Source organism: Lagenorhynchus albirostris, chromosome 14 (genome assembly GCF_949774975.1).
Source record: "Lagenorhynchus albirostris chromosome 14, mLagAlb1.1, whole genome shotgun sequence".
NCBI lineage: Eukaryota > Metazoa > Chordata > Mammalia > Artiodactyla > Delphinidae > Lagenorhynchus > Lagenorhynchus albirostris.
Genome location: NC_083108.1, coordinates 47,295,680 through 47,321,958, shown reverse-complemented (window position 1 = coordinate 47,321,958; position 26,279 = coordinate 47,295,680). Strand labels below are relative to the sequence as shown.

Below are 26,279 nucleotides of genomic sequence, written 5' to 3'. Positions count from 1 at the left end.
ATATGTGATCATTTATCAATCCACTACTGACAGGGAGTAGGAATTTGGTTTGAGATACTACCATACAGCATTTCACAAACCAGTTGTTGGTGTTGGTAGTGATGTGTATGTGTGTGTGCGCGTATGTATGTGTGTGTGTGTGTGTTTTAAATTGAGGAAAATCGTGTTTCATGTACAGAACTGTCCTGGAATTTTGAGCATACAAGTTTGTTATTCCAAGCCATTTGATTAAATTTAACCACAGGAAACTCTTCCAAGTCCTAATGAAGCAGCATTTACATCTAAAAAGGGAGCCAAGCCAAAAAACATCCTTTTCTAATATCTCTGTTTCAAACATCAGACTCCAATATAAGCTCCATGGTTTTCATTTCACTTTTTTTTTTTTTTTTGCGGTACGCAGGCCTCTCACTGCTGTGGCCTCTCCCGTTGCAGAGCACAGGCTCTGGACGCGCAGGCTCAGCGGCCATGGCTCACGGGCCCAGCTGCTCCACGGCATGTGGGATCCTCCCGGACCGGGGCACGAACCCGCGTCCCCTGCATCGGCAGGTGGACTCTCAACCACTGCGCCACCAGGGAAGCCCTCATTTCACTTTTATACCATCTCTCTGAGCTGCTGGAAACAGGTTAAACACAACACAGGGAGTGGTGCACCAGTAGGTCTTTGGTGAAAAGGGTTGGCAGCAGTTCTACATACAGATATGTGCGCATGTGTACATACACACACACACACACACACTTAAATACACAAACTATAAAAATTTATTTTAAAGAAAGGCCATTAAAAAATTAGAAAACTATAGTTACTGACAGAAAATTTGAATTGGAATTCAGAAATCAGCCATATAATTTAAGACCTTTGAAATGAATGTACTTTTAGTTCATAACATAACACGTGAGAGTTCAAGACACAGATTAGGTAAAACAGGCCTTTAAAGAAAGTTAAAATTACCTTTTCATTAAGAGAGAAAAGTTTTTTTGCCTCTAAACAAACCGATACAACTTGGAAGATTATAATTTTTTCATAAAAGACACATATACTTGCACACAATTTTATTGACTGTGTCATTACTAAGTTAAATTAAGCTGTTTCAATAACTGAAGAAGTTACAACTAACCGAAACAGCCTGGACATACAATGCGATCTTATGATATTGCCAGGTTTCCAACATCACATTTATTCCATGCGATGGTGCCCTTCAGCATAATAATCCTAGGATCCTAGGATGCAGCAGACACAGAAATAACGTCAAAAGCAATTCTTCACATTTGGATCTTACCACATCAAGTGCAAATAACGAACTTAAACATGAAAATGCAATTTGCTCCTTTTAAAGTACACGTTTTAAACTCTTGCAAAAAACAAAAAACAAAAAAACCCCACCACATTCATTTCCAACGCCTCGTGGTAAGGAGGATGGCATCTATCACAAGTGCAGAGAATGTCTGAAGGATTTAGAAGCAATCTTTTCATAATGCTTCTTTGGGTGAGGAAGTAGAGTTATGAGTTGCTCAAAATTCATAAAGATTATTAAGTTTACATCCTCACAGAAGATCTGCCACCATTGCATCTCTCAGCTAGACTGTCAGCATCCCTGCCCAACTCTACTGAGAATAGGTCTCTAGTTCAGGACATTCATTCATTTTGCGGCATTAGTGCTCCAGTGTATAAAACAAAGATTCTGTCCCGTTCAAAAATCAAACAAACAGAAACAAAAAAAACCAAATTGCCTCCAGTGGAATAAGGATACAATATCATAACTGAATTCAGGTACTCCTTCGATCAATAACCCTGCATGGAAGTAACTTTAAAAGGGAAGTAAGTTTTTATTCCAGCAAGTCGATTCCAGATTATCAACTTGTGTGTCTGTGCCTGATGGGCTATCTGAATGATTACTCCGTCCCTCAATGCCCTCAGCTATGACTGACCGGGCACCGATGGCCATGACCCCTCACGGTAAGGAAGCTTCCTAAACAACAGTGAGCTTTCCTGCTTGATGAATTCCAACCTCACAGCTCATCTAAACTGAGCCTATGGGCTTCACGGTTTTCCTTCTTACTCTCCGCATAGGTCTACGGGAAGTTATGAAACATATTTTTCTAGTCCTCCCAGGAGCAAGGCCAGGTTCACAACTTGACCTCAGAAACACAGCAGTCCTGCAAAGCCAGACAGCCTGATAGAACGGAGTATTAGTGTTCTCTGCCTGGCCCAACACAAACCATAACATGCAGCAGGGAGCAATGTTGCTTGTGGGAAATGACAAGCAAGGGATCAGTGGGAGAAAAATAATGGGATTTAATCACATAAAAATATCCCAGGCACACAGCTCCCTATTCAACAAGCTGCCCACCTCAGGTGAGGGCACAATGTTCTTCTGAAACTAACCACTTACAATTTACAAGGGAGCTACCTAGCCAGATCTTTTGATCAGATTAAGTTATAGGATTCTGGGCACACCCAGAGATGTTCCTTCCCATCACGTGAGTATATGCACCTCCCGGAACAATTTTAAACACACATACAAAAACACCTATGTACGCATCACAGATGTCTTGGATGTGCGAGAAACGATCCCAGGAACAGGGCAGGCTCATGTGCAAGACTGTCACAGACTAATTAAGGACACTGCTGCCGAAAAAGGAAGGGTGACCCTGCAGTCTTATTTACACAATTTCCAGCCAGAGGGCTGTGAAGTGGAGCCCCAGTGGGGGCATTTCTATCTGAAACCCAAGGGCACCTGCATTAAGGAAACTGGTGTAAATGAATCCCTTTGCTCAATGACAGAAGGAAAGACACCAATACTTCAATTATCTTGGTATGGAATCTATGTGCCGACCCTCTTGGATTCTACATGGCAAGACACAGTTCTCTTATTTTATTATTATTTGCACTTCACTCTGCACTCATTTAGAAGGAGGACATTTTGTGGCAAGAACAATAAAGCTTTTTAGGCAGAAGGTAGCGATTCAAAAACTGCAAAACCTCAGCTTTCAAAAATAGCCTAAGTGACCTCTTGCAGTACTCTGGCCACTCCAGCAAGCAGGAGGCAACCCCTGTGAAGAGCGAATTCTGGCAAAGTTCTCTCTTCACAGATGATGCACAGCTTAAGCTATAATGAGTTTTTGGGTTACAAATGCTGAACGCATTAATATTCCTTGATGATAATTATCACAGTATAAGCACCTTTCCCAATGTGAGTAGCATAAAGCAACTGAAGCAGCATTTTTACTACATTTGAAACAAGCCGGAAAATGGGATTTTCTACTCTTGTAACCTGGGGTCAACATACATCAAGCATTGAATATTAAACACACCTCTAGATGAATCCCGCATCCCTTTCCTACCCCTCTGCTTCATGTATACCTAAAGCTATCTCCTTTATCCATTCTTCATTATGAAATTCTTGATATGAACATACATGTGACATATATAATTCGAAAAAGAAATGTGTTTCCCCCCAATCACGTGAATCCTGTGTTTCTTCTTATGAGTATACAAATAGCACATAAGATCAGGAAGCCATGCTTTGCAGATGAGATGTGTCTCTCTGCAGTTTGAATGAATACTGTGGTCACTGGCTGCATATAAAACAGGATGAAAATCAGAATTGAGCAAACAGGCTCCTAGAAGAACCAAATGCATCACATACAAGACAAACTACATACAGCCTTTAACTTTATACTTTCAAAACTCATCATACGCTTAAGCACTGAAAGGTTTACATGTGAATTCTAAGCCACCAACATGATAACAGTCATGATGTCAGCAGCATTATTTACTGGCAATAGTGTACTAAGGATCCTGGAAACGAATTTTCACTCCAGATTAAAAGAACAATTATTGTTATTTGGATAATAACCATCAAATGTTAGAAGAAGAAATTGATAAAGGTGATTCATTATGCATTGTATCAGCAGTATGTGTCTAAGATTCGGTGTTCGCCTAGCATACCCCAAACAGATGCTGTACAGACTTCACTTACTATACCCCAGTTGGATTTCATAATATGCTCAGAATAAACTATAAATTGACTTATCCTCATCTCTTTTTCTTCCTCTCTCTCTGTTTAGTGAAAAAGAAAAAAATGTCTATTTTAAAGCTCAACTGATAGTAGGATGGCTCAAAATCATTACAATATAAGAGCCTCCTTTTTAAAAAGTATGCTATAATATCATTTTAAGATTCTATGTAAATAATCCCAACAGCACTTTGACTTAACAGTGACAAAATGAAAGCCAGTTCGAACTCTTAATCCAAAGAATGGGAACTGATTTAGGTATTTTTTTAGGTGTGAATCTGCTGAACTCATTTGTACCGTGTTACCCACACTTCATTTAGATAACATGCCACGCTATAACTGCCTCAAGTTCTGTAACATCATTTTTACTTATGTGCTGCAAAAATGTCTTCAAATCCCATTTGAATAGAAGGCAGGGTTATGAGGGAACCTTTACTAAATATTTAACAGCACCATCAGCTTATTAAATACTATAATGTGAGAGCCATGAAAACATGATATACAGTGCTTGCCTTTTTTCTAAAACTTAATGCTTCTGCTCATTTTGAACACTCTGCAAGCCCATTCATCAGCAGAACTGATGCATTTTAAAAAGTCCTCATTTACTAGCAGATAAATGTGGTTAGAGAACCTTTTTAGTGTAGAAATGATTGGAAACCTACTTGGTTTTACTGTGCAAAATTTGCTTTGCTCTGGCCTAGGGAAAAAAAAACCCTCACAAAACACTTAAAAGGCTATTTTGAAAGAGCATGCCAAGGAACACTGTTTAAAATAAAAGAAAGTAGGGGGTGTTTTTGGTTCACAGGAATATAAATACACCAAAACAAGGCAACAGATTTACAGACAGCTGATAAAGTACATGTATTCATCGAATCTGGAAATAGTATCTCAAATACACATCATATAATGAGATTACCCATTGTGACGTTGCTTTTGACCATAACATTGATGGCAGGTAATTTCATTTGCAACTATTCATAATTGCATTTTTTAGAAGAACGGGTTAATACAATTTTGCATTTAGTCTGTTAAGATATTTTTAACTAAAACTATGCTTTTTTTAAAAAAAAAAGTTAATCAGAAATTCTGTAGCCTGTTGCAGTGGGTAGAAAGTAGGAATTCTCTCTGAAAAGATATTTCTATTCACAAAGAGATACACTATAGTCTAATTTAAAGAACACCCCCTTAACACTGGAGGCCTGCAGAGTGAGCGTTTACCCTGTAAACACTGTAACAATGATTATCTGTCCTCCCCTGTTCTCAGTGGAGACTCTTGCTTTAGAAAATGTCTTGTGGTGACTTACTAAATTCAGGCTATTTCAATTAGTATTACTGCACATTAAAAATTAATTGCATTACTGAGTGGATTAAGGTTTAAATTTCAATTCTACAGTATGTGCACTAGAAATGACAGCTAAAAATCAATGCTCCTTGGCCCACAATCGGAAGTGTGTACACTTGAACAGCGTGGGCCTGGCGTCACCGGCCAAGCAGTTTTAAAAGACTTGATAGTTCAATTGAAGGTGTGTCAGCTCTAATTCTACATTTTAGTTTGAATGCTGCACAGTAGCTCAGCCTTAGAAAAAGAAAAACAGAACAACAGCTGACCTAACCATTTGGAAAAACAAATGGACACAGGTACTAAAATTATGACAACAAAGGGATTAGAATTCGCATATAATTATACCCAGGCTAAAACCTTGTTCATAACTCTGTTTAATAAGAACACAGGATCCTTGACTTAAATCCACACTATTTTTTTTATTAGTTACTGAGTGACAGCAGTCGGTTGGGGGCAGGAAACAGGCTATTTTGTAGAGACATTACTACTATGTACAACGCTCATAATAACTTTATGTTTTGTTTTGGTTTTGGCGGTACACGGGCCTCTCACTGTTGTGGCCTCTCCCGCTGTGGAGCACAGGCTCTGGACGCGCAGGCTCAGCGGCCATGGCTCACGGGCCCAGCCGCTCCGCGGCACGTGGGATCTTCCCGGACCGGGGCACGAACCCGTGTCCCCTGCATCGGCAGGCGGACTCTCAACCACTGCGCCGCCAGGGAAGCCCTATTCTATGTTTTAAAGAAGCCCAAGAAGATATGGAAAATACAAATCTTTTCCTTAAACAGCGATCCTATTTAAGCCCCCTTTATAAATTATTAAATCTCTTTGGGGGAAGGGACAAATGAGTTGATCATCCTGACGACAACTTTATTACATCTAGACGAAACGTGGGAAAAGAAATGGGTCACTTTTACTCACAGTAAATTTGTTCTTCTGAGGAGATGAAGATGGGAAACATTACAAACGAAGTCCACAGAGTAAAGGAGGATCAATAAAGGCCCACCAAGCCACCCAGGGTATCTGGGTTTGGAACTGAATGGTGATTGGTATGTGCCTAAGAGAAAAAATGCTGCCTGCAATGTTCCTTAAGATGCCCTCTGCGGTTGCACCTGCACCGGTGGCCAAGAGCAAGTTCAGTGGCAAGAGAGTAAAGGAGATGGGAAGTAATAACAACAATAAAAAGAATAATCTGTTGCAAATGGACCCCGAGGTGTAGTAGTCATCCCCATGCAACAATCACCCTTCACTGCAAGTTACTGATGCGGCTTCATTACAATACAGCATATAAAGGGGCAACGTACAACGTGCACTCTTGAAAGCTATGTGGTTTGATGCCGCACACACCACCCTAGAAGGCAGTGCTCGGGGAGCCAAGTCAGATTGTACAAAAGTGAAATTACCTGTAAAAAAAATAAATAGAGATGTAACATGTGTACAGCATCCTGATACACGGGTGGGGGGTGGAAAGACGATAAAAGGTAGCAGGGAAAGGTGTTTCCTTAGTGAACTATTAAAGGTATTCCAAATTCATCTGAATTAAAACATCCTTTGAAGAGGTAACAACTTTTAGCTTTGTTAGAAGGAAAAGATAAAGGATACGATGTTTCCTGTTTGGGAAACAGAAACTGGCGCACTGTTTCCTATTCTGAGTCTTCATAAAATGAACGTAAACCATGTTCTTAGGTGAACTTTAATACGGCACATTCAGGTTACTATTACGCAAAAGAAGAACACGATTCGCTTCTCCCATTCCGGACTGGCTGTAGTTCAAAGTCTTACTTTTCAGTCAGTGCCCAGAAGATGCTGAAGCAATGTGTTAAGGCGAAAAAAGAGCTTCTTTCCTCACTAAGGATCATTGAGTATGTCATTGGTTAATTCTTGTTCTATGATCCTCATTAGCATGACTCTCAAGTTTCTGGTTATCATATCCGAAATATTAAGACATAATAACTATGAAGGTGCAGGTAATTGGATATTAACCAGAACATACTTGACTGGGCAGGAGGTAGGGCCCTGCTTAAACTAATCCTGAAATATATTAATCACCAATTAATGAAAGGGTTTCAAATTCATTTTCTATTATAGAACACCTCCGAGTATCTAAGCTTTTTCTAACAGAATGACTTGGAATAACAGGATAGAAATAAAGAATATGGCCATTTGATGGTGGGCCTGAATTAATTCTTTACAGCCTGTTGTCAGGTAATCGCGAACACTATAGTGAAAGCCTGGATTACAGTTACGAAGCCTGATGCAAAGAAGAGGGGATACTTTTCAGTGTTCGGCGGCCTTCGTTTAAATTCCAAATTTTTTCCTTTAAATGGCAGAGCCATAGCTAAATATTTCACCAGAGAGCTGTCATAATATTATCTGAGTCTTTCAGCCTAAGCAGACTGTAGCCCTCCAACCTAACAACAGATGTACTCTTAAAATAAAAACCAATTAATGGGAGCCAGAGAGACCCAGCAAGGGCATGCTTTTGTACACAGTAAACAGGAAGTAGTAAGAAGGTGATGAATATACTGAGGGATAAAAACCCTCACTAAGTGGTGGTTGAAAAGTCACCACCACTTAGATGGAAATAAAGTAATGCTGAGAAAAGAAAATGGAAAAAGAGGAAAAGAAAACAGAAAGAGGAACATAGAGAAAAGGAAAGTCATATTTCTCTAAAATCCACGGGGCTGTGAGATTGTGTCTGATGTGTCACAGATGTTCTCCTAGTTTGGTTGTAAAAGCCCCCACTAAGCTCCCTAGAAAAACTTCTGCACCTATTTCACTGAGTTAGAGAAACTGCTACCAAAATGCTACTCATCTTATAAACATTTCCAAGTACAGTATCCTCACAAAGAAATTCTCATATCTTTTCCAACTTAAAAGGTGTGCCCCCCAGATTCTCTGAAAAAAACTTACATTTTCATATACACACTACTATATATAAAACAGATAACTAATAAGAACCTACTGTACAGCACAGGGAACTCTACTCAATACTCTGTAATGGCCTATATGGGAAAAGAATAAAAAAAAAGAGGGGATATACGTATATGTATAGCTAATTCACTTTGCTGTACACCTGAAACTAACACAACCTTGTAAATCAACTATACTCCAATAAATTTTTTTTTTTTAATGACATTTTTAAGTCAGAGAAGACAAGGCGTTTGGATGGACGCAACGGAAGCAAGGGACTGAAATGATGCCATCTCTGTTTTTCCTGCCTTTAGTCACTTAATTTGATGAAAATAGTTAAGAAAACTCCTGTTATCTCCGGGTTTTTAAAACATTTCTGTTCTTTGTTGAATTTAATTTTAATAATTCTTAAATAAGCACTCACGGCAGATGAACTAAGATACACAGGCATGTCAGCCCTTTTATCAACAATTTTGCCACAGAAATACACAAACATTTCAATGGCTCTTCATTAGCAAACAAATCAACAAGTGATATTTTAATGCCTGACTTTATTCCATCTCTGTGGGGACCGTAGTTGAGAGTGTGATGTACAGTACAGAGAAAGGAATCATCAGCCACAGCGTCCCAGGGCTCTCTCCATTGAGGACTTCGAAGCCTCTGCTTAAAGAGTGCATTTAATTGACTGATAGACAGTAGCTTCTTTGTTCACAGAAGACAGCGAAGTAATGGCAGCTTGAAAATCGTACCATCTACAGGGTCTCCTGAGACTAGTAACAGGGGGATATGTGTCAGGAATAAATAAATAATCTAATTATTAAGCCACTTCCTGTCAAGTTAACTCCAATTTGTTGGCTTTTGAAGGCAACAAAACGAGGCATTTTTCCTCATTATGCTTCTCTTTTTATACCAGTGGTAATCACAGGCGGATTAAAGGGTGCCTGATTGGTTTTTTTGTCAAGGAACTGAGAAGCAGCCAACAGTACAGAAAAACAGAGTTGGGGTTAGAAGAAATTTCATGCTTGTCTCCTTTCCAGCTCCCTAACAGCCCACACGGCTGCCCCATACAGAGCCGCCAGCTGTACAGCAAATGTGTACCCCTCCAACTGAGGCCTGCTGGGCCACAGGCGCCATCCTGAGAGCCGTGAGATACCTTGCAATCTTGGCAGGTAGCTACTGCTGTCATAGGCATAATTCTAAAGGTGACCTAGGAAGCCCTATCAGCTCACCAAATGCAACAATATGAGCAGCTGAAGTTCAACGCCTACTCTCCATATTGGCTCCCTTTCCTTTGTTTACTGCTATGATTGGCCCCCCCCAGGTAGGAAATAACCTATGGAAATAGGTCATCAGAGACCTTTTCTTTTTACATGTCTGAGCCGATCCTGTGGAAATAGGTCACGAGGCCTATGCGTATGTGGGCCTGTGTGTGGGCGGGGATGGATCTTTTTATCTTTTGCTGATGACTTTCCCTGCCCTCCATTGAGAAATGTTTTGCAAACTTCATGCAGAAACAGACACCCACACTTGATAAACAACATATCAAACTGGTGAGTGGAAACGGTTATGCCCGTGGCATATTCTACTGCAAGTCAAAGGAGAGGACAAAAACAGAGCCAGAAGCCCTACCAACGTCTCTCTGACAGTCACATGGAACCTTCTATCTGCCACAGACTCTGCCCAGCGTCTCTGTATGGAGCTTAGGAAGGAAGGCTGGCATCCCGTAATTCTTCTTGGGAACAACGTTCTTCTGAGGTCTCTTTTAGGACGATGTGTTCTAAAAAGTAACAAGAAACTGTATCTTCCATCTGTCAGTGGGCTCAGTGAAAACCCCCAGGCTCACAGAAAATTAGCATCAAGAGAAATGTCTAAGAGGCTTTCTTAGGCGCTTGTAAATCAGAAACTCCACTAACTGCAAGTATTTTTACTCTTGTAAATCAAAGCTGCTAGGTGCAGGCTAAAACACGAAACAAGGATAAACATCCTGATTTGTCTTTTAAAAGCTTAACACTGAAATAATAGAGAGGCTCAAAGATCTCCTTGAAAAGCTGCTTCCGAAATAAGAATCCAAATAATCAGGATGAGCTCTTGAAAACTGTATCTTATTCCAAACAGATTTTTTTTTCTTTGAAAAGATCCTTTTGCTTTCATATTAAATTGTCTTTGTTTTTAGAAAGGCTCACGGTAGCGGAGCTTGATAATTTCCTGTGCCACCACTTTGCACTTGGTAAACAGTGTAGCTATGTTTTCTATTTATGCCTGCGTATGTCCTTTCTGAATACGTCTTGAATTTTTGTTAAATTGTGCAGATAATTAAACCCTCTTCATATTTACAGTCTGCTTCACTGGTACCATGAATTCTGTTTTCAGTTACTGTCTGCAAATTCCCTCTCTGAACAATTTCATACGAAGCAATAACACTTCATTTTACATACGTTTTATCTGATGTCCCCATACAGAGCTGTCAGCTGTACAGCAAATGTGCGGTTCTCAAACTGAGGCCTACCAGGCCACAGGAGCCATCCTGAGAGCTGTGAGGCACCTTGCTGTCACTGGCAAGCTTCCTTGCTGTCACTGTGACCATCACTCCACACTTCATACAACTTAAAATCATCTGATTATTAGAATTTGTGGCCCACACTCCATTTTATCCTTTATTTAATCTATCCCCACATCACACATTCGTTTAAATGTTTTGGCTGCTTTACAAATCATGCAGCCATCTGCACGGTAGGTGTGACACCATTTTTCAGACAAAAGTTACGTGGCAAACAAAGATAAAGTCATTTGAAATGCTTTGGTGTTTGTTATTCTGCCTGGTTCACTTGGACCAACTCTAAGAAATAAATAGAATTATCTGTGTAAATCGATGAACATCTATAAAAAACAACACCCAGCAGAACGCGGACCTTGCTCCATTACCTACGTTAATATCATGACAGCTGAGGAGAGATGACCTGGCCCACTTCTCATCTCTCCTGTACAGATGGCTATTAAAGAGAAAGTATCCCTTTTGTATGGTCCATGTAGAAACCCTTTATGGGCTTTTCAAATAAGCCAGCATTGCCCACATGAGGGTAGCTTTCTGTTACCATTAAACTGCCCAGATTTCATCTTTTTTAATTCAGCTCCGGATGAAACAAGCCAGTATTTCAACATATTTAACACCAAATGCTTGTTTCTTACTTCCCCGAGTTTTGTAAGCAATCCACTGAAGATGACTTAAAAAAAAAAATTCAATAGTCTTCTCATTTAGAATTCACGTAAACTCCAGAGAACCTAAGGACTTGGAGCTTCTTTGGACAGTGCAGGTGGACACACATCTATACACCCACACATATATGCACTATTGTAGATTCATTCTATGCATTTTTTAAAAAAAGCAGCCAATGAAAGCTGAGAGTGTAAAGTGCAACATGGCTCTTTATCTCCCTATGCAGAGATCCATATCTTTGGATATTTCCCCTTCAGACACATAAAATCCAAAACCATTATAGGCCTCAAAATATTGGTTTTAGTCTATTCTAAAGCAAGAGCACTCAAGCTGACATGTTTCAGAGGTGATGCTGAATGTCACAGAACTATAATGAAGATTAGTACGTAGCGCACCATCCACTAAAGAAATGGAAATGCCATTTGTGACCCTGGGCACCAAACAAATTGCAGAACATACGGATGTCACCTGCCACAAGCACAGACTAAAATTCCACCACACTGTACAAAACTGGCCTATGCATTCCTTTTGTCTTGATATCAGTCCTTCAGAGCATGTGTAACATAATACATGGGTAGATATCTTCCCACGTGCACTGTGGAAAGCTTGAATCTTTTCACGATCTTTTAAAAATTGTAACTATCGGGCTTCCCTGGTGGCACAGTGGTTGAGAGTCCGCCTGCCGATGCAGGGGACACGGGTTCGTGCCCCGGTCCGGGAGGATCCCACAGGCCGCGGAGCGGCTGGGCCCGTGAGCCACGGCCGCTGAGCCTGCGCGTCCGGAGCCTGTGCTCCACAACGGGAGAGGCCACAACAGTGAGAGGCCCGCGTACCGCAAAAAAACAAAACAAACAAACAAAAAAACTGTAACTATCCATAAAGCACTGAGTATTAGAGATTTGAATAAAAATAGTTAATACCTATGCATCTGTGTTTTCGTATTAGTTGTCATTCATAGCCCCAAATTCTAGCTTTGCTTTTCTAAAAGATAAATACGTTTGCTCCATCCAAATACTCTAAGCATCGCCCTTGATCTGGGACATGTTTGTTAATGACTATTTGTGGATTTTCCTTTTTCGCAAAAGAGTGTACTCTGCCACCTTAGATACAATTTTGCTATTACATCACTCGTCTTTCTGATCAGATGAAAAACAGGAACAAAAACGTATTAAGTAATCATCTCTAAGTCAGTTTTTAACAATTCTTAGGTAAATGGTTTATATTCATTCCCTTCGTATTCTCCATATGAGAACTACGAAAGCAAGGGCTGGAAATAGCCATAGCTATATAATGACCACTTGTCCTCCAAAGGCCATGACTGTAGCCATCAATTCCAAGGATAATGGTATTTCTCCCCTTTGATCATTTCTTTGTCAAGCTAACTGGCCTTCGATGGTGAGCTTACTGCCGGTTGTCTACCACCAGCCGCTCGCAATTTGCTCCCTCTGTTTCATGAGACAGTTGTCTGTGGCTGTTTGGAACACATTGGTCTCTTTGGGGATTTATGCGCTAGTTGCAATGCCAACCTCCGTAGTGATCGAAATTTCTTTCTAACTAAAATAGATAATTAGAGGCTGGTAACTATTGGTCAAGAATTATCAGAGTGAAAAAATTAAGCTTCTCATAAATAGTTCTTGGCAATGTCATCTCTTTGTATCGTCGCATGCTTAACAACCCTTTATTCAGAGCACTTACAAATTTGCTCTACTGCTGTTGAGCCTCATAATTTTATATGAGGCAATCCCTTTCCTGGGTTAAACACATTTATAGTCTCTGATCCCATCACGATCTGTGCTAATCCATACCAAATAATAATAACAACAATGATAATAATAATAACAGAAATCTCAAAGAGGAAAAAAAACAATAAATATTTACTGTGCTGATAAGAAGAGACAAGTGAATAATGAGTTAAAGGACACAGTGCACAATGGCTCCTTTCTGTATCTTCAGGTCAAAAGCCAATGTAAACTATGTGAAAGGAACAAAGGAAGACAAGAAAAAATTTCTCATCTGTGCAGACTTTAAAAGAGGGAAATCTTTTCCCCAGGAAAGCTGTTAAAATGTTTCGTAGCTCTTTGTGTGTGTGTGTGTGTGTGTGTGTGTGTGTGTGTGTGTGTGTGTGTGTAAAGAAGAAGAGAAGAGAAACCTCTAAATAGTCACTGGTCTGATTTCTTACTGAAACTGTGTCAAAATGCAATCCAGACTGAGGTTTTCTTTTTTTCCTTAATAGACATAAGTCAAATCCCGAATGCATTTTTATTGAGTAATTATTCCTGCAACTCAAACCATGTGTTCACACCTAGCTGCAAAATGGCACATATGCAGAGCATCTCCAGTGTATACCTGGTAGAAACACTGATGGTTTTCCTTTCACAAATGTCCCTGGCCAAAAGCCTGAGACCAGCATATCCAGAAAGAAGCGTGGAGGTTCCCTGACATTGGAATTGCATTAAAATACGTGGGCTACGTAGAAGCAAATGCAAATGACTTGGTCAAAGAAGGGATTTAAAGTTACACCTCACTGAGTCATCTGCAGACCTTGTTTTCCATCAGGTGACATAATCTTTCCGCAGACTGACTGAAATGGAAAACAAAATCTGTAAAAACACTATAGACCCTCTTAACAAAAAGAGTAAGAGGCTTTTCAGATAGCCTCTAATCTCTCTTCCCTGCTAAATGTCTGGTTGAGATTATTTTTTGATTAGACAAAAAACATACAAAGATACACAACCTAAAAATACCTACCCTCAACGGAGGTATTTTAGCCAACAAAATCATGCTGCCTGCCTCATCTGAAAAACTAAGCATCACACTGGGATTTTAAAAAGGGATATCTTAGCCTTTGTGACATCCTCCCCTTACACATTCTCTCTCTCTAGATATTAACAATGTGGAGGAAGTGTAGGGACTTGGATGCATGGTCAACAGATGTAACAATTAAATGGATACTATTCATTTGTTTGGGCCTCAAGTGCAAGAGAATTACATATTTTATTATTAAAAAAAGCATGAATATTAACTAAGTAGGCCCTCTGTGAAAAGGAATAGAATTTGCTTCTCTGATGGAAGGTGAATTGTTAAACGCTCAGATCCCAAGAGGAGATGAGTGTCATATTAATCCACCATAAGGTAGAGGGGGGAAAGCTTTGGGAAAGCACTAATGATGCAAGGAATATTAAGAGAAATACTAAGGGAAAGGTATAAAGCAATTTAGAAAAAGGACCAGGACAAACCAATGAACGTTTTGGACAAATGATACTCAAATCAAAAATTCCTCTCACGCTCAACATTCCATTCAGATTCTACGTGTGCAAGAGAACATTAATACTGTGTTGAAAATATATTCCATTCGTTCATCTGGGCCCTGGGATAAATAATAAATCCAGAACCAGAAACATGTTTACACAGAATAAAACTAATCAGAAGCACAACGATTCACTAACTTTTCCACAGGCTGCAAACTTCCAAGAAATATTCTCACTAAAGCCCATGTAAAACTGTAGCATAAAGTAGAACCATTACCGACTCTCACCAGTAAACTCTACTCAAGAACTAAAGAGATGGAAAATATTAACACTCGTTATCTGGAAAGAAGAATTCATCTTTTCTAACCCATGCCGCCCCCCACACCAAGTCCATTTTGAAAGTTTATATAGAGTATTTTTTTGGAATCCAAAATAGAAAGGAAAATAGAAGAAACATTTCAATCTCTCTTACACGTTGTCATTATCTTCTAAACACTCAGTGAAACTGTCAGTGTTATTCTGGCACATTTAATGTACAAGAAAATCACTAATAATATTAGTACTTCAATCTGGAAAATACAGAGATAAAGTGACCGATATTTTAGCTCTTAGGGATATGTTGCATTTTGCATAATTAAGCAGTTAGTCTTTTATAAACCATAATCCTCCTAAAGACCATCATTTGAAAACTATACAGCAAATCCTACTGAAAACCTATTAATAAAGTTTCCAACATACTTTTGACTTCATTTTCATGAATATCTACAAGAGCATTAGAAGTTTTGTTATAGCTGGTTTTAAGGATCGGTAACTAGAGTTGGAGCAACCCTTCTACTGTACGTTCTCAGAATGCAGCTGATTAGTGTATGATAAAACTTGTTTACCCCTGAAAATGAGTTCAGAGTCTAAAATGTTGAATTTTCTTTCCTTTCTTAGAGTTTGATAGTAGGAGACCAAGAGGTTGATCAGACTTTTAAAATACTATATCACAATTATTTACAGTATTATAAAACACCATGAAAGGACTATGAAAGAAAAAACTCTCATAGTGTAAAAACACAAATGAATGACAAAAATAGTATAAAGTAATAGCAATTACCATTTTACTAGTAGAAAAAGATCTGCTTGATAAAGTTTAATTGGCTGGTAAAATTCTTAGTGTTATTACTAAGTGCTTATCAAATTAAAAACATAGGAGGTAACCCCAGAGGAATTAAGGGATAATGGGACAATATGAGTAAGTGAAAAAATGATCCTTTTAGTTCTAGCCCATGTGATAAATGCAAAATCCCTCAAAACAGTGGCTGAGAGCGACTTCAGAGATCTTTACCCAAACTGCTTTTACAAAGATCTGTGTAAAATTTGGTGGGGAATAAAAAATGATGACTGAATTCTTTATGTGATCGTTATGATAATGATTATTTCCAGGCTGTTGAAACCATACATATAAAATTATTTTATGGCAATTTCAATTATTTATGTTTCCCTATCACAAAAACTCACCACTCTACATTTTGATACAGATGCTTAAGCAACACACAGCACTGCCATTACCATAATAACTTCTGAAATTAAAACCTGTCTAAAACTCTATGGAAAGCTAACATCCAGTTCATTAACCATTCCTGTTAGTCTTCAATAATGCAAAAATGATTAGAAGTTTAATTTGTTAATCACCTGTGTTTTGACTGGCAGTAGATACACAATCCTCTCCAGAAGTCTAAACTAGCCCTTGCAGAAAATAAAATGTGCTAATGTCTTATCAGGCCTAATAATAGTAATAAAAAATCAATCATGCTTAGGCAAACCATTGATGGTTGAACAATTAATTCATCTTTAACTCTGCTTAATTATATAGGCACTGACGTATACAAGGAGGAGAAAAATCTATGCGTAATAATGTTTAGAGTGTCACTCACCAATCATGTGATTTGCAACATGCACCTGAATATCCCATTCATTGTAGAAAACCATCTGACACTTGATGCACTGATAGGTCTTCTTCTGAGAAAACAAGCATAAACAGAATTACTTAGACACATGCATTTTTTAAAATTTTAATTTAAATTTTTAAAAAACCCAACCCTACCTACTCACAGCATTTTCTTGAGACCTTGGTCTTATATATGTTGTTAACCAAGCTTCCGTGAGGCCACTTGGGCAAAATTCTATGTCCTTACTATGACCTTATGGCTTGATCCTAACACTATGCTTTTAGTTGCAAACAGCTGGAAGAAATGAGGGCACATAATTATGGCATAATATATGTTTAAAGATACCTAAACTCAAAAACAGAAGTTGTTATTAAAAAAATATCTGTAACACATGGCTGAGTTTCAGAAACCGATGTCTTTGAAGATCAGGCACACTTTCATTCTGACCAACATAACTGTAGTGTTGTTTCTAGATATTTTAAAGTAAAATAGCCAATAAGTTAAGATTCACAAAATGTAGCTAAGAGATTTAGAGATGATAATTTTTAGGTGAAGTATGAAATTTAGATGATGTTTCAGAAATTGCTAAGTACTAGCATTTAAATACATATCTTCTATAAAGAAATCATGTCATATTGAACATTCTAATACCATTTTATCATTTTACACAAAAGTCTTGTGGATAGAACAGGATTTATTATAATTCTTGTATCATAAATAAAGAAACTGAGGTCCAGAGAAGTAGAAAAATGTGCCTGATATCACAGTGCCACACAGCTGGGAAGAGAAATAAGCTCTCTTGATTCTAAATGCAAGGCTCTCTGATAAAGGCAGCTTTTAAGATTTCACATCTTTATTATTGTGTCCCCTATACAGCTCCGTACATATTAGATGAACTCAATAAGTAAAGTACTGCTGAAGTTTTCCAGAACACAGTTACATAAATGCCTTTATGATGAAACTTGATATTTATAATTAAAAACCACCTTGGAAAACAAAATAAAGCCTTCTGAAATAATCCATTTGAAACGCTCCCAAAAGTGAGAAAATGACATTTGTAAAATCACATCAATGACAGTTTGTTAAGGCATTCTTATAGAATTATCACTTCATCAGCAGTCATATAAAATTGTTTTACAAACAGTAGCAACAGAAAATATCAGTCTGTCGATTGCAATTAATTTTAAAGAACTCAACAAGATCAAAGTTAAGCACAGAAGTATAAATGCTGTTAACGTAAAGTTTTCTTAATTATTGTCACTTAACGTAGTATTTGCTTCCGAAACAGAGGATGGAATGCCTTGAAAAACACAGCAGTGCAGGCATATTTCCAGTGGAAGTTTTCTATATAATCTAACAGGCTTTGTACATTAGGCATGCTGCGAATTGAGTGTGCTAGGTCTAAATCTAACACGGATTTGAAAAACCCTGACAATCACCAAGGAAGATTTACTGCGCTGAGCTGTTTACAAGATGCTTTTGATGGTAACATATAGAGCAACATGTGTTGCATAAATAACATCTATCCCTTTTTTAACAATATTTCCCTTTAGAACTAGTTAGAAAATATTTCTTACTCCCAGATGACCTACATTATATATTGTTTATTAGCATACTTCCAGCATTATTCCTGATATGTGACCTTGCTGAACAACAAAGAAACATAAACTTAATGGCTAGTCTTTTCTCTTGTTAGCAGAGTAAAACATACAATATGTCGAAAACTGTCTCCAAAAATGATGACTGATGAATATGTTGGCAGAATATACTAGGGCTTTTTTTTTTTCCTGGTCTAATAATAAAGAATAAAATGACTTGACAAGCCAAAATAATAAAATACCAGCACTTACTATTGCTTTCAAAATGAACTGACACGTTTGAAGATCTATGTTTATAAGTTTTCTTTTATCATTGAAAGAAAATGCTTTTGTCACTACTGATAATTCAAATACTAATGCAACTCTTAAGACAACGTCCAAAATGTTACTTTCTATTCTTATTAACAAAGTCATATTCTGATCTACAAGCTCCTAAATTTGGGGCTAGATGGAGTAAGAATTTAATGTGATCAAAAACAATATACCATGGTCTTAAAATGCTGCAGCTTAAACTTCATCTCACTGTACATCTCACATTTCCCAAATACAAAGCAGTGATACACCAATTGGGATGTGCTGTAGTTTTCTTTTTAAAGCTATGGTATAAAATTCATTTTTACCCTCAAATTTAAAAAAAAAAATTTAATGACCTTTAAAACATTCCTTATTGTAATTATAGGCTCTTTGCAAAATATCTGAAAGACCCCTGCCTGCCCGCTTCTCCCCCATACACCATCTTTAAGTAACGTGGTTATAACCTCTGAAAGTGTTGGCCTTGCGGCGCTCATTCCCTTGGAGGTAAGGCCATTCCAGCTCTGTACAGCTGAGGTTATGAAGGAATTCTTCCTCATTCTAGGCCCAAATCGACTTTTCACCCGTTGGTCCTAATGCTAGGCTCTGTAGCTATAAAGAACAGGCTGAACTTCTTGTCTAAAATGACAGTGACATGATGAACCCTTTTTCAGACTGAAAATAGAGTTATGGTGTAAGAAATGCTTTGAGCAACTTTCACTATCCCCGTTACTTTCTTCCAAGTCAATCTTTTAACCAACAGAACCCCAAATTAAGCATAATACTCCAGGGGTGCCCTGACCTGTGCAGAGTACAGGACTGTCACCTCCCTTAGAACAGCTGCTTCCATCTACATAGAAGACAACAACAAAAAAAAAGTCAACTGAGATCATTTCTTTTAAAAGCAGATAAAAGTAGAAACAGAACTTCCATTGTTTGGGTCCCAGATTGGCCTTTATCAACGCTTAAGTTGTCAATTTACTTGAAATGCTAATTTAGTACAATTTTTAAAAGAGACTTTTTTTCATTAGCCTTTTTTAATGTGCTACTTGGGAGTGGGGTTGTCATTTCCTGATTGTTCTCTTTTGTTTTCTGATACTGATAGATGTAATTATCAAGGATACAACTTTTTCCCAGCACCTCATTATTTTTGATTGATTTTGAGAACAATTTAAATGTGCCTTTTTGACACTCTTGTTTTCAGTGATACTCTGGTTAAGGTACTCAGAGACTTTCAGAAAAGATCATCTCATAGGTTAAAAAAAAATGGTTAGGATCTCTAATAATGTATACTTTAAAAAACCACATTATTCTGATGAACCTCCCTCCCCATTCAATCTATATTCCATTAGGACTTAGGCTTCACATTTAGCCTCATCGAATTAAAAAAAAAAATATACTTTGTAGTTGTAATTACTTTGATTTTTTTAAAAAAACAAAACACTGAGTGTAAAAAAAAAAAATCAATGAGTCCATAGCAATCCTCAAAAACAGAAAAGGAAAAAAATTTCAGTTGCTACCATCGAAGTGACTATTACATGAACCTCTTGTCCTGCAAATTGGTAATTAAAGGCACAGAGCATCATGATTTTTCAGGAGGTAGTGTAGTTCATGCCTTTTTGATGAGGGAAAGCTCTTTTTTACCGAAGGCTGACAGTAAGGGATGACAAAATTAGAAATTCACCATTCTTCAATGCCAATAAAATGGTCCAGGATAATCATTAATGGATGCTAAAACTATTAGGAGAAAGGTTAGTCTCAGAGACACAATTTTCATCCTTTGATAACAGCAAAGAGAAAGATGTACCTTTACAGAGACTTATCTGGTAGCAATCACTGTAACCAGACTATTTAGTTTACTATTACTAACAATGGACATTATGTGTCTCTCAGTGTGATGCAGTATGAAGTATAATACATCATAATAAAGTATTCTTATCTAAAATGTATACCTGAGTCTAATTAGGCCTTTAGATGAAGCATTCTAATTTTGGGGAAATGCAGGGATAGAGGAACAAGTGTTTCTTTGAAAAACATTACACAAATCCAGAATAATCTTCAAAACAAATCAAGAATATTATTGGCCTGTTATCTTCAAAAAGTTAACGTTTAAGGGGGAAAATAACTGGAGAGATTGTTCTCAAATGAAAGAGAGAAAAAAGACAACTATTTAACGTAGGGTGAGGTAAATATAATGTGTGGTTTCTTAACTGGGGAGAAAACAGCTATAAAAAGGTTTTTGAGGAAATTGGGGAAATCTGAATATCAGCTGATTATTAGACAATATTGAGGGATTACTACTGTTAACTTTCTCAGGTGTGATAATGGTATTATGATTACGTGAATAAATGTCCTTTCTGTTAGGAGATGCATACTGAATATTTAGATGTGAAATGGCATGATGTTTGCAATTTACTTTCAAAAGATCCAGAAAAAAAGAACATATATAGTCATACATAGATAAAGCAAATACGGCTAAATGTTAACAATTATTAAATCTAGGTGCACGCTTGAACATTTTCATAGTAATAAACAAGTGGGAATAAATGAATAGGTAATTCATAACATGTAGTTTTGTCAACATTAAACCCCATCCCCTCTGTTCATTTTACATTCCCACACTTGGTGTACACCAAAAATAATTTGTGCTTAGCTGTTATAAATACCTTTGCAAACATTTTTGTATTGTTTGGAGGGATTCTTCAGATGTTTGTTTTTTATGAATCTAATGTATAAACCCTAAGAGGGCAGGAATCATTGCTGACATCCATTTCTGTAGTAAAGTAATAACAATTCCTTACAATTGCATCATGCTTTACAGTCTATAAAAACTCATATGGGTGAAACTCACTTGCAACAAAACTGTGAGAATAGATAAAAGAGGGATTATTATCCTCATTTACAGATTAATTAAATGACTTGTCCCAAGTCATGAAGGTTGTGAATACCATAAGTAAGGCCAATATTCTACCCTGTCTCCCACCCACTGGGTTTTAACACAGTTTAAACTATGATCGTTTGCAGGCAAATTTACAATTACATTTTAGGTGCATTTTGGAAGAACGCTCTCCTTAGAATTGTTTAGTGCTTTGGTCCTTGACAATGCCAGGGATGGTATGAGACTAGCTGATGACACTGAAGGAACTGTTTCTAGCCACTTCCACTGTAGGCTCCCAGTCCCAGACCCTTGACCAAGATCCACCGGGCAGAACTGGCTCCCCAAAGTCCCCCAGTCTGCTTCAAGATTTTCTTTTGCTCTCAGTGTCTTGAAGTTTTATTGTCATATTTTCAACTGTATATTTATGTTTATTTGTCCTGCTCAATACTTGAAGAACAATTTCAATCTGAGGGTTCAGGTATGTCTCCAATCCTGAAATCTTTCAGTGACCTTTTCTTCAGTTTTTATGTATCTCTCACACACTTTCCATTCACTGCCACTGGAACTCCTGTTAGACACAGACTGGAGCCTCCCAATCTATCCTCCATGTATCTTAACCATTTTTTCATTCATGTTTTAAAAATCGGCTTGTCCTCTATGTTCTGGTCTAGGTGATTTTCTCTGTACTTTTACAAACCATTGGTTCTCTCTTCACTGATGTTCAGTCTAGAGTTTATCCTAACTGCTAAAGCTTTTATTTCAATGACTATTTGTCATTTCTAACGTTTCTAATTTTAAATACAAGTGCTCTTTTAAAAAAAAAATTCTACTTGGATTTGCTCCAAAATTTGTCACTCCTTTTAGGGAAAATCATACTTTCATTTGTCTTTTTCAAAGTCTTTGTCAGACTGCTCGTCTGCTCTACTCCATGAATCTAATGAATCACTCACATATTTTGGAAGCTTGGTTTGAAGCCCATTTTTAATGAAAGGTTTTTATTCTGTGTGCTCATTCCTCCCTTTCCAATACTTTTGCCATTGCTTCTACTAGGCCATCCAGGCTACCAGACCAGGCTAGGTCACACAGGGGCACTTCCTGTGTATTTGCTGTGCTACAGGGATGTCAGAGACACTGTGAGCTGAATCACAGGGCTAGCATATGGCTAATTCAGTTTTAAGTCACAAACTGTGTCTCTCTTCCTACCCCTTTAACTGTACAGCTCACAGGCCCTAGATCCATGTATTGCTCAGCAACAGAACCTTTATTCTAGTTTCCTGTCATGAGCAATGAAGTTTCTCCCCAGGTCCCGCTTTAAGCAGCAGGTCTGGCTTTGTCCCATAGGTAATGAGAACTCTAGATACCACTTCTTATTTCTGGAATAGAGTCCAGGAGACCCTGGCTTCAACCCTGATAACCACTTGGTTTTTAAATTTGGTTCTCAGATCTCAAAGATGGACAACTGTTTTGAGGCTGACTAAATCCATTTGGTTTTCTAACTTTCTGTTTTGTCTATCATTGGTATATGTTTGGAGCATCAAAGCATGAAGTTACAGAGTCATCTTTCAAGGACATCCCACAGCCCTCAGGCCTATGTCACCAATCCCAAAGTCTGGCAGTGGCTCTCAAGGAAGAATTAGTCTCGGACTCAATCGGGACCCCCTGAAATTAAGATGTGCACAATGATGCCATAAAATACCCATTCCAAATACAACCACCAGTCTTAGTAGGAAAGCAACGTTAGGATTCTCCTTCTGCGATTAGTTACTATGCAGTGGCTTCATCATATAGCTGTGTGACAAATCACTTAATGACCCTGAGTCTTAGTTTCCCTCCCTATAAATTAAAAATAATAAAACTTACATTTATAGTTGATGTGAGAAGCAAGTAAGAACTATATAAAAGTGCTTAGCTTAGTACCATGCCCACCATGTAGCATGTCTGCATTAAATAGTAACTACCTTTATTACTTTTTTTAAAATTTATTTATTTATTTATTTTTGGCTGTGTTGGGTCTTCATCTCTGTGCGAGGGCTTTCTCTAGTTGTGGCAAGCGGGGGCCACTCTTCATCTCAGTGCGCGGGCCTCTCACTATCGCGGCCTCTCTTGTTGCGGAGCACAGGCTCCAGACGCGCAGGCTCAGTAGTTGTGGCTCACAGGCCTAGATGCTCCACGGCGTGTGGGATCTTCCCAGACCACGGCTCGAACCCGTGTCCCCTGCATTAGCAGGCAGATTCTCAACCACTGCACCACCAGCGAAGCCCCCTTTATTACTCTTTACTTGACAGGTTATTAAGGGGATGGAATGGAATACCCGATGAGCTGTATGGCACAATGAAGTTGCTTGTCAAAGATTATTTCTCACTCTTTTATGTGGACTTTAAAACCATATTAAAATTTCCCTAAACTAGAATCCAGTAATTTAGATTGTATGGAAATTAGCAAGGGCCAAACAAATGTTTATTAAATAAAGCTTTAAAAATTAATTGCATAGGGCTTCCCTGGTGGCACAGTGGTTGAGAGTCCGCCTGCCGATGCAGGGGACACGGGTTCGTGCCTCGGTCCGGGAGGATCCCACATGCCACTGAGCGGTTGGGCCTGTGAGCCATGGCCGCTGAGCCTGTGCATCCGGAGCCTGTGCTCTGCAACGGGAGAGGCCACAACAGTGAGAGGCCCGCGTACCACAAAAAAAAAAAAAAAAAAATTAATTGCATAAAGAAGGTCACAAGTTGGTGACAGGGTTGTGGGGTGGGAAGGAAGAGGAGGGTAGAACATGTGAAAAAAGGTGCAACCTCGCTTGGAAAAAAAGCTGTTTTCAAGGTCTATAGCAACATCCATTACCATTTCAAGAACAAATATATTAATTACAGATGAGACATATATTTAAGATCAGTGGCACCTTTACTTGTCAGTATTTTGTTGGCAAGCAAATGGATATTATATGTGAATGAAAATAATGAACCTACAGCTTTCCACAAATACTCAATACTTCAAACATTTTAGTAATTTGGTTTGGTCATTTTCCAATTCTGAATTTCTGTGAAAATAAGTCACTGAACAGAGAGGGGAAAAAAATGGGTGAAATTAAATGAAAGCTACTAATGATGAAAAGCTCACCCAAATAATTCATTAAAAAAACACCAGTATCAACTTTATATTGTGTGTTTTCATAGTGGTTAAAAGGCAGACATTATTGTCTTACAGATGTAGTTAATGTCTAGACATTAAGCACTATATAACACTTTACACAATGCCTGGCATGTACTAAAAGTTCAATAACCAAGAGGTATTACAAGGAGGAGAGAACACACACGAAGATTAAACTGTTATAAGTATTCAATATTTTGCCCACCTAATACAGCAAAGCACTAAATGGCAAACCAAGTACCAGTCAATGTTGGCAAGGAGAAGACAGTGAAAACATACCAGATAGGCATGGGTTAATGTGGTCTACAAGAATCAGGAAAAGCTCCCTGGGAGAGTAAAGACTTGATCTGAGGTCTAAAATGGAAATAATTTCCTTGAGTTCAAAACCCAGATACAAAATGTCTAGTACATGCCAGGCAAGTTGCTCACAGTCCGGTGGGGGTATTTGGTGGAATGAGGAAGGTAATTCAGAACAGAAGAAGGGCTAAAGAAGATTGCTCTGGACAGGAAAAAGACAACAATCTAGTCAGAAAAAATCTGGAAAAAGATTTTTGCTTTAAATGATTCATAAAAATACATTTTTTCTTTTAATTATAGACAAATTTTGCACAGGTGCATGTAGTATAAGAAAGGAAAAATATTTATCTTTACAAATAAAATCCAAAACTCTATGAAGATATAAATTTAAGCTACTAGTAACTTTGAAATCAAGGGGTAAAAAAAGTTGAACCATTTTTCAGCTTCTCTTGAGTTCTCTTTGAATATTAGATAAAACAGCATTAAAATATTTTATTTTCAGGGCTTCCCTGGTGGCACAGTGGTTGAGAGTCCGCCTGCCGATGCAGCGGACACAGGTTCGTGCCCCGGTCCCGGAAGATCCCACATGCCGCGGAGCGGCTGGGCCTGTGAGCCATGGCCACTGAGCCTGCGCGTCCGGAGCCTGTGCTCCGCAACGGGAGAGGCCACAACAGTGAGAGGCCCGCATACCACCACCCCCGCCGAAAAGAAAAGAATCCGCCTGCCAATGCAGGGGGCACGGGTTCGAGCCCTGGTCTGAAGATCCCACATGCCGGGGAGCAACTAAGCCCGTGCATCACAACTACTGAGCCTGCGCTCTAGAGCCCGCGAGCCACAACTACTGAGCCCACGTGCTGCCAACTACTGAAGCCCACATGCCTAGAGTCCATGTTCCACAACAAGAGAAGCCACCGCAATGAGAAACCCGCACACTGCAATGAAGAGTAGCCCCCTCTCGCGGCAACTAGAGAAAGCCTGCACACAGCAATGAAGACCCAACGCAGCCAAAAATAAATAAATTTATTAAAAATAATAAAATGAATTGTCTCCTAACACATTTATTTATTTTCCTCAAAATGTGCATTTTTATGTTCTTGAACTTGATGTCTAACATTAAAAACTGAATTTAAGCCCAAATTTCCCTTGGAGAGAGATGCTTTATTAGGCTCACTTATTCATCTCCAGTTCTCAGATTTCTCCCGATTCAGCTACTGGAGTCTCTTCCAAGGGACCTAGCTTATCTCCCTTACTAAGAGATCTTCATCTAGATGATCTTATTTAATGTTATGTATTCAGTTGCTGTTTCTATGCCATTGTAAATTTACCTAAATCAATCTCCTATAATGTTATCCATAAAGTAAACAGTCAATAAACTTTGTTCACTGACTGTCCAATGGACAATCTTAA

At 38.4% G+C, this 26,279-nt stretch overlaps 1 protein-coding gene across 5 annotated transcripts in view; it reads right to left on the bottom strand.

Annotated features, from left to right (window-relative positions):
• The window catches only part of ZNF521 (zinc finger protein 521), a 281,338-nt gene that overhangs the window by 116,245 nt on the left and 138,814 nt on the right, over window positions 1–26,279 (bottom strand). For 4 of the 5 annotated variants that reach the window (XR_009534744.1, XM_060121176.1, XM_060121174.1 and 1 more), the window contains exon 5: window positions 16,650–16,734. Coding sequence is in view for 4 of the 5 variants with exons in the window: in XM_060121176.1 (XP_059977159.1) it covers window positions 16,650–16,734 (85 nt within the window). In the remaining variant the exon portion in view is untranslated. The remainder of the gene's footprint in view (window positions 1–16,649; window positions 16,735–26,279) is intronic. The other variant, XM_060121175.1, reaches the window with a different exon arrangement.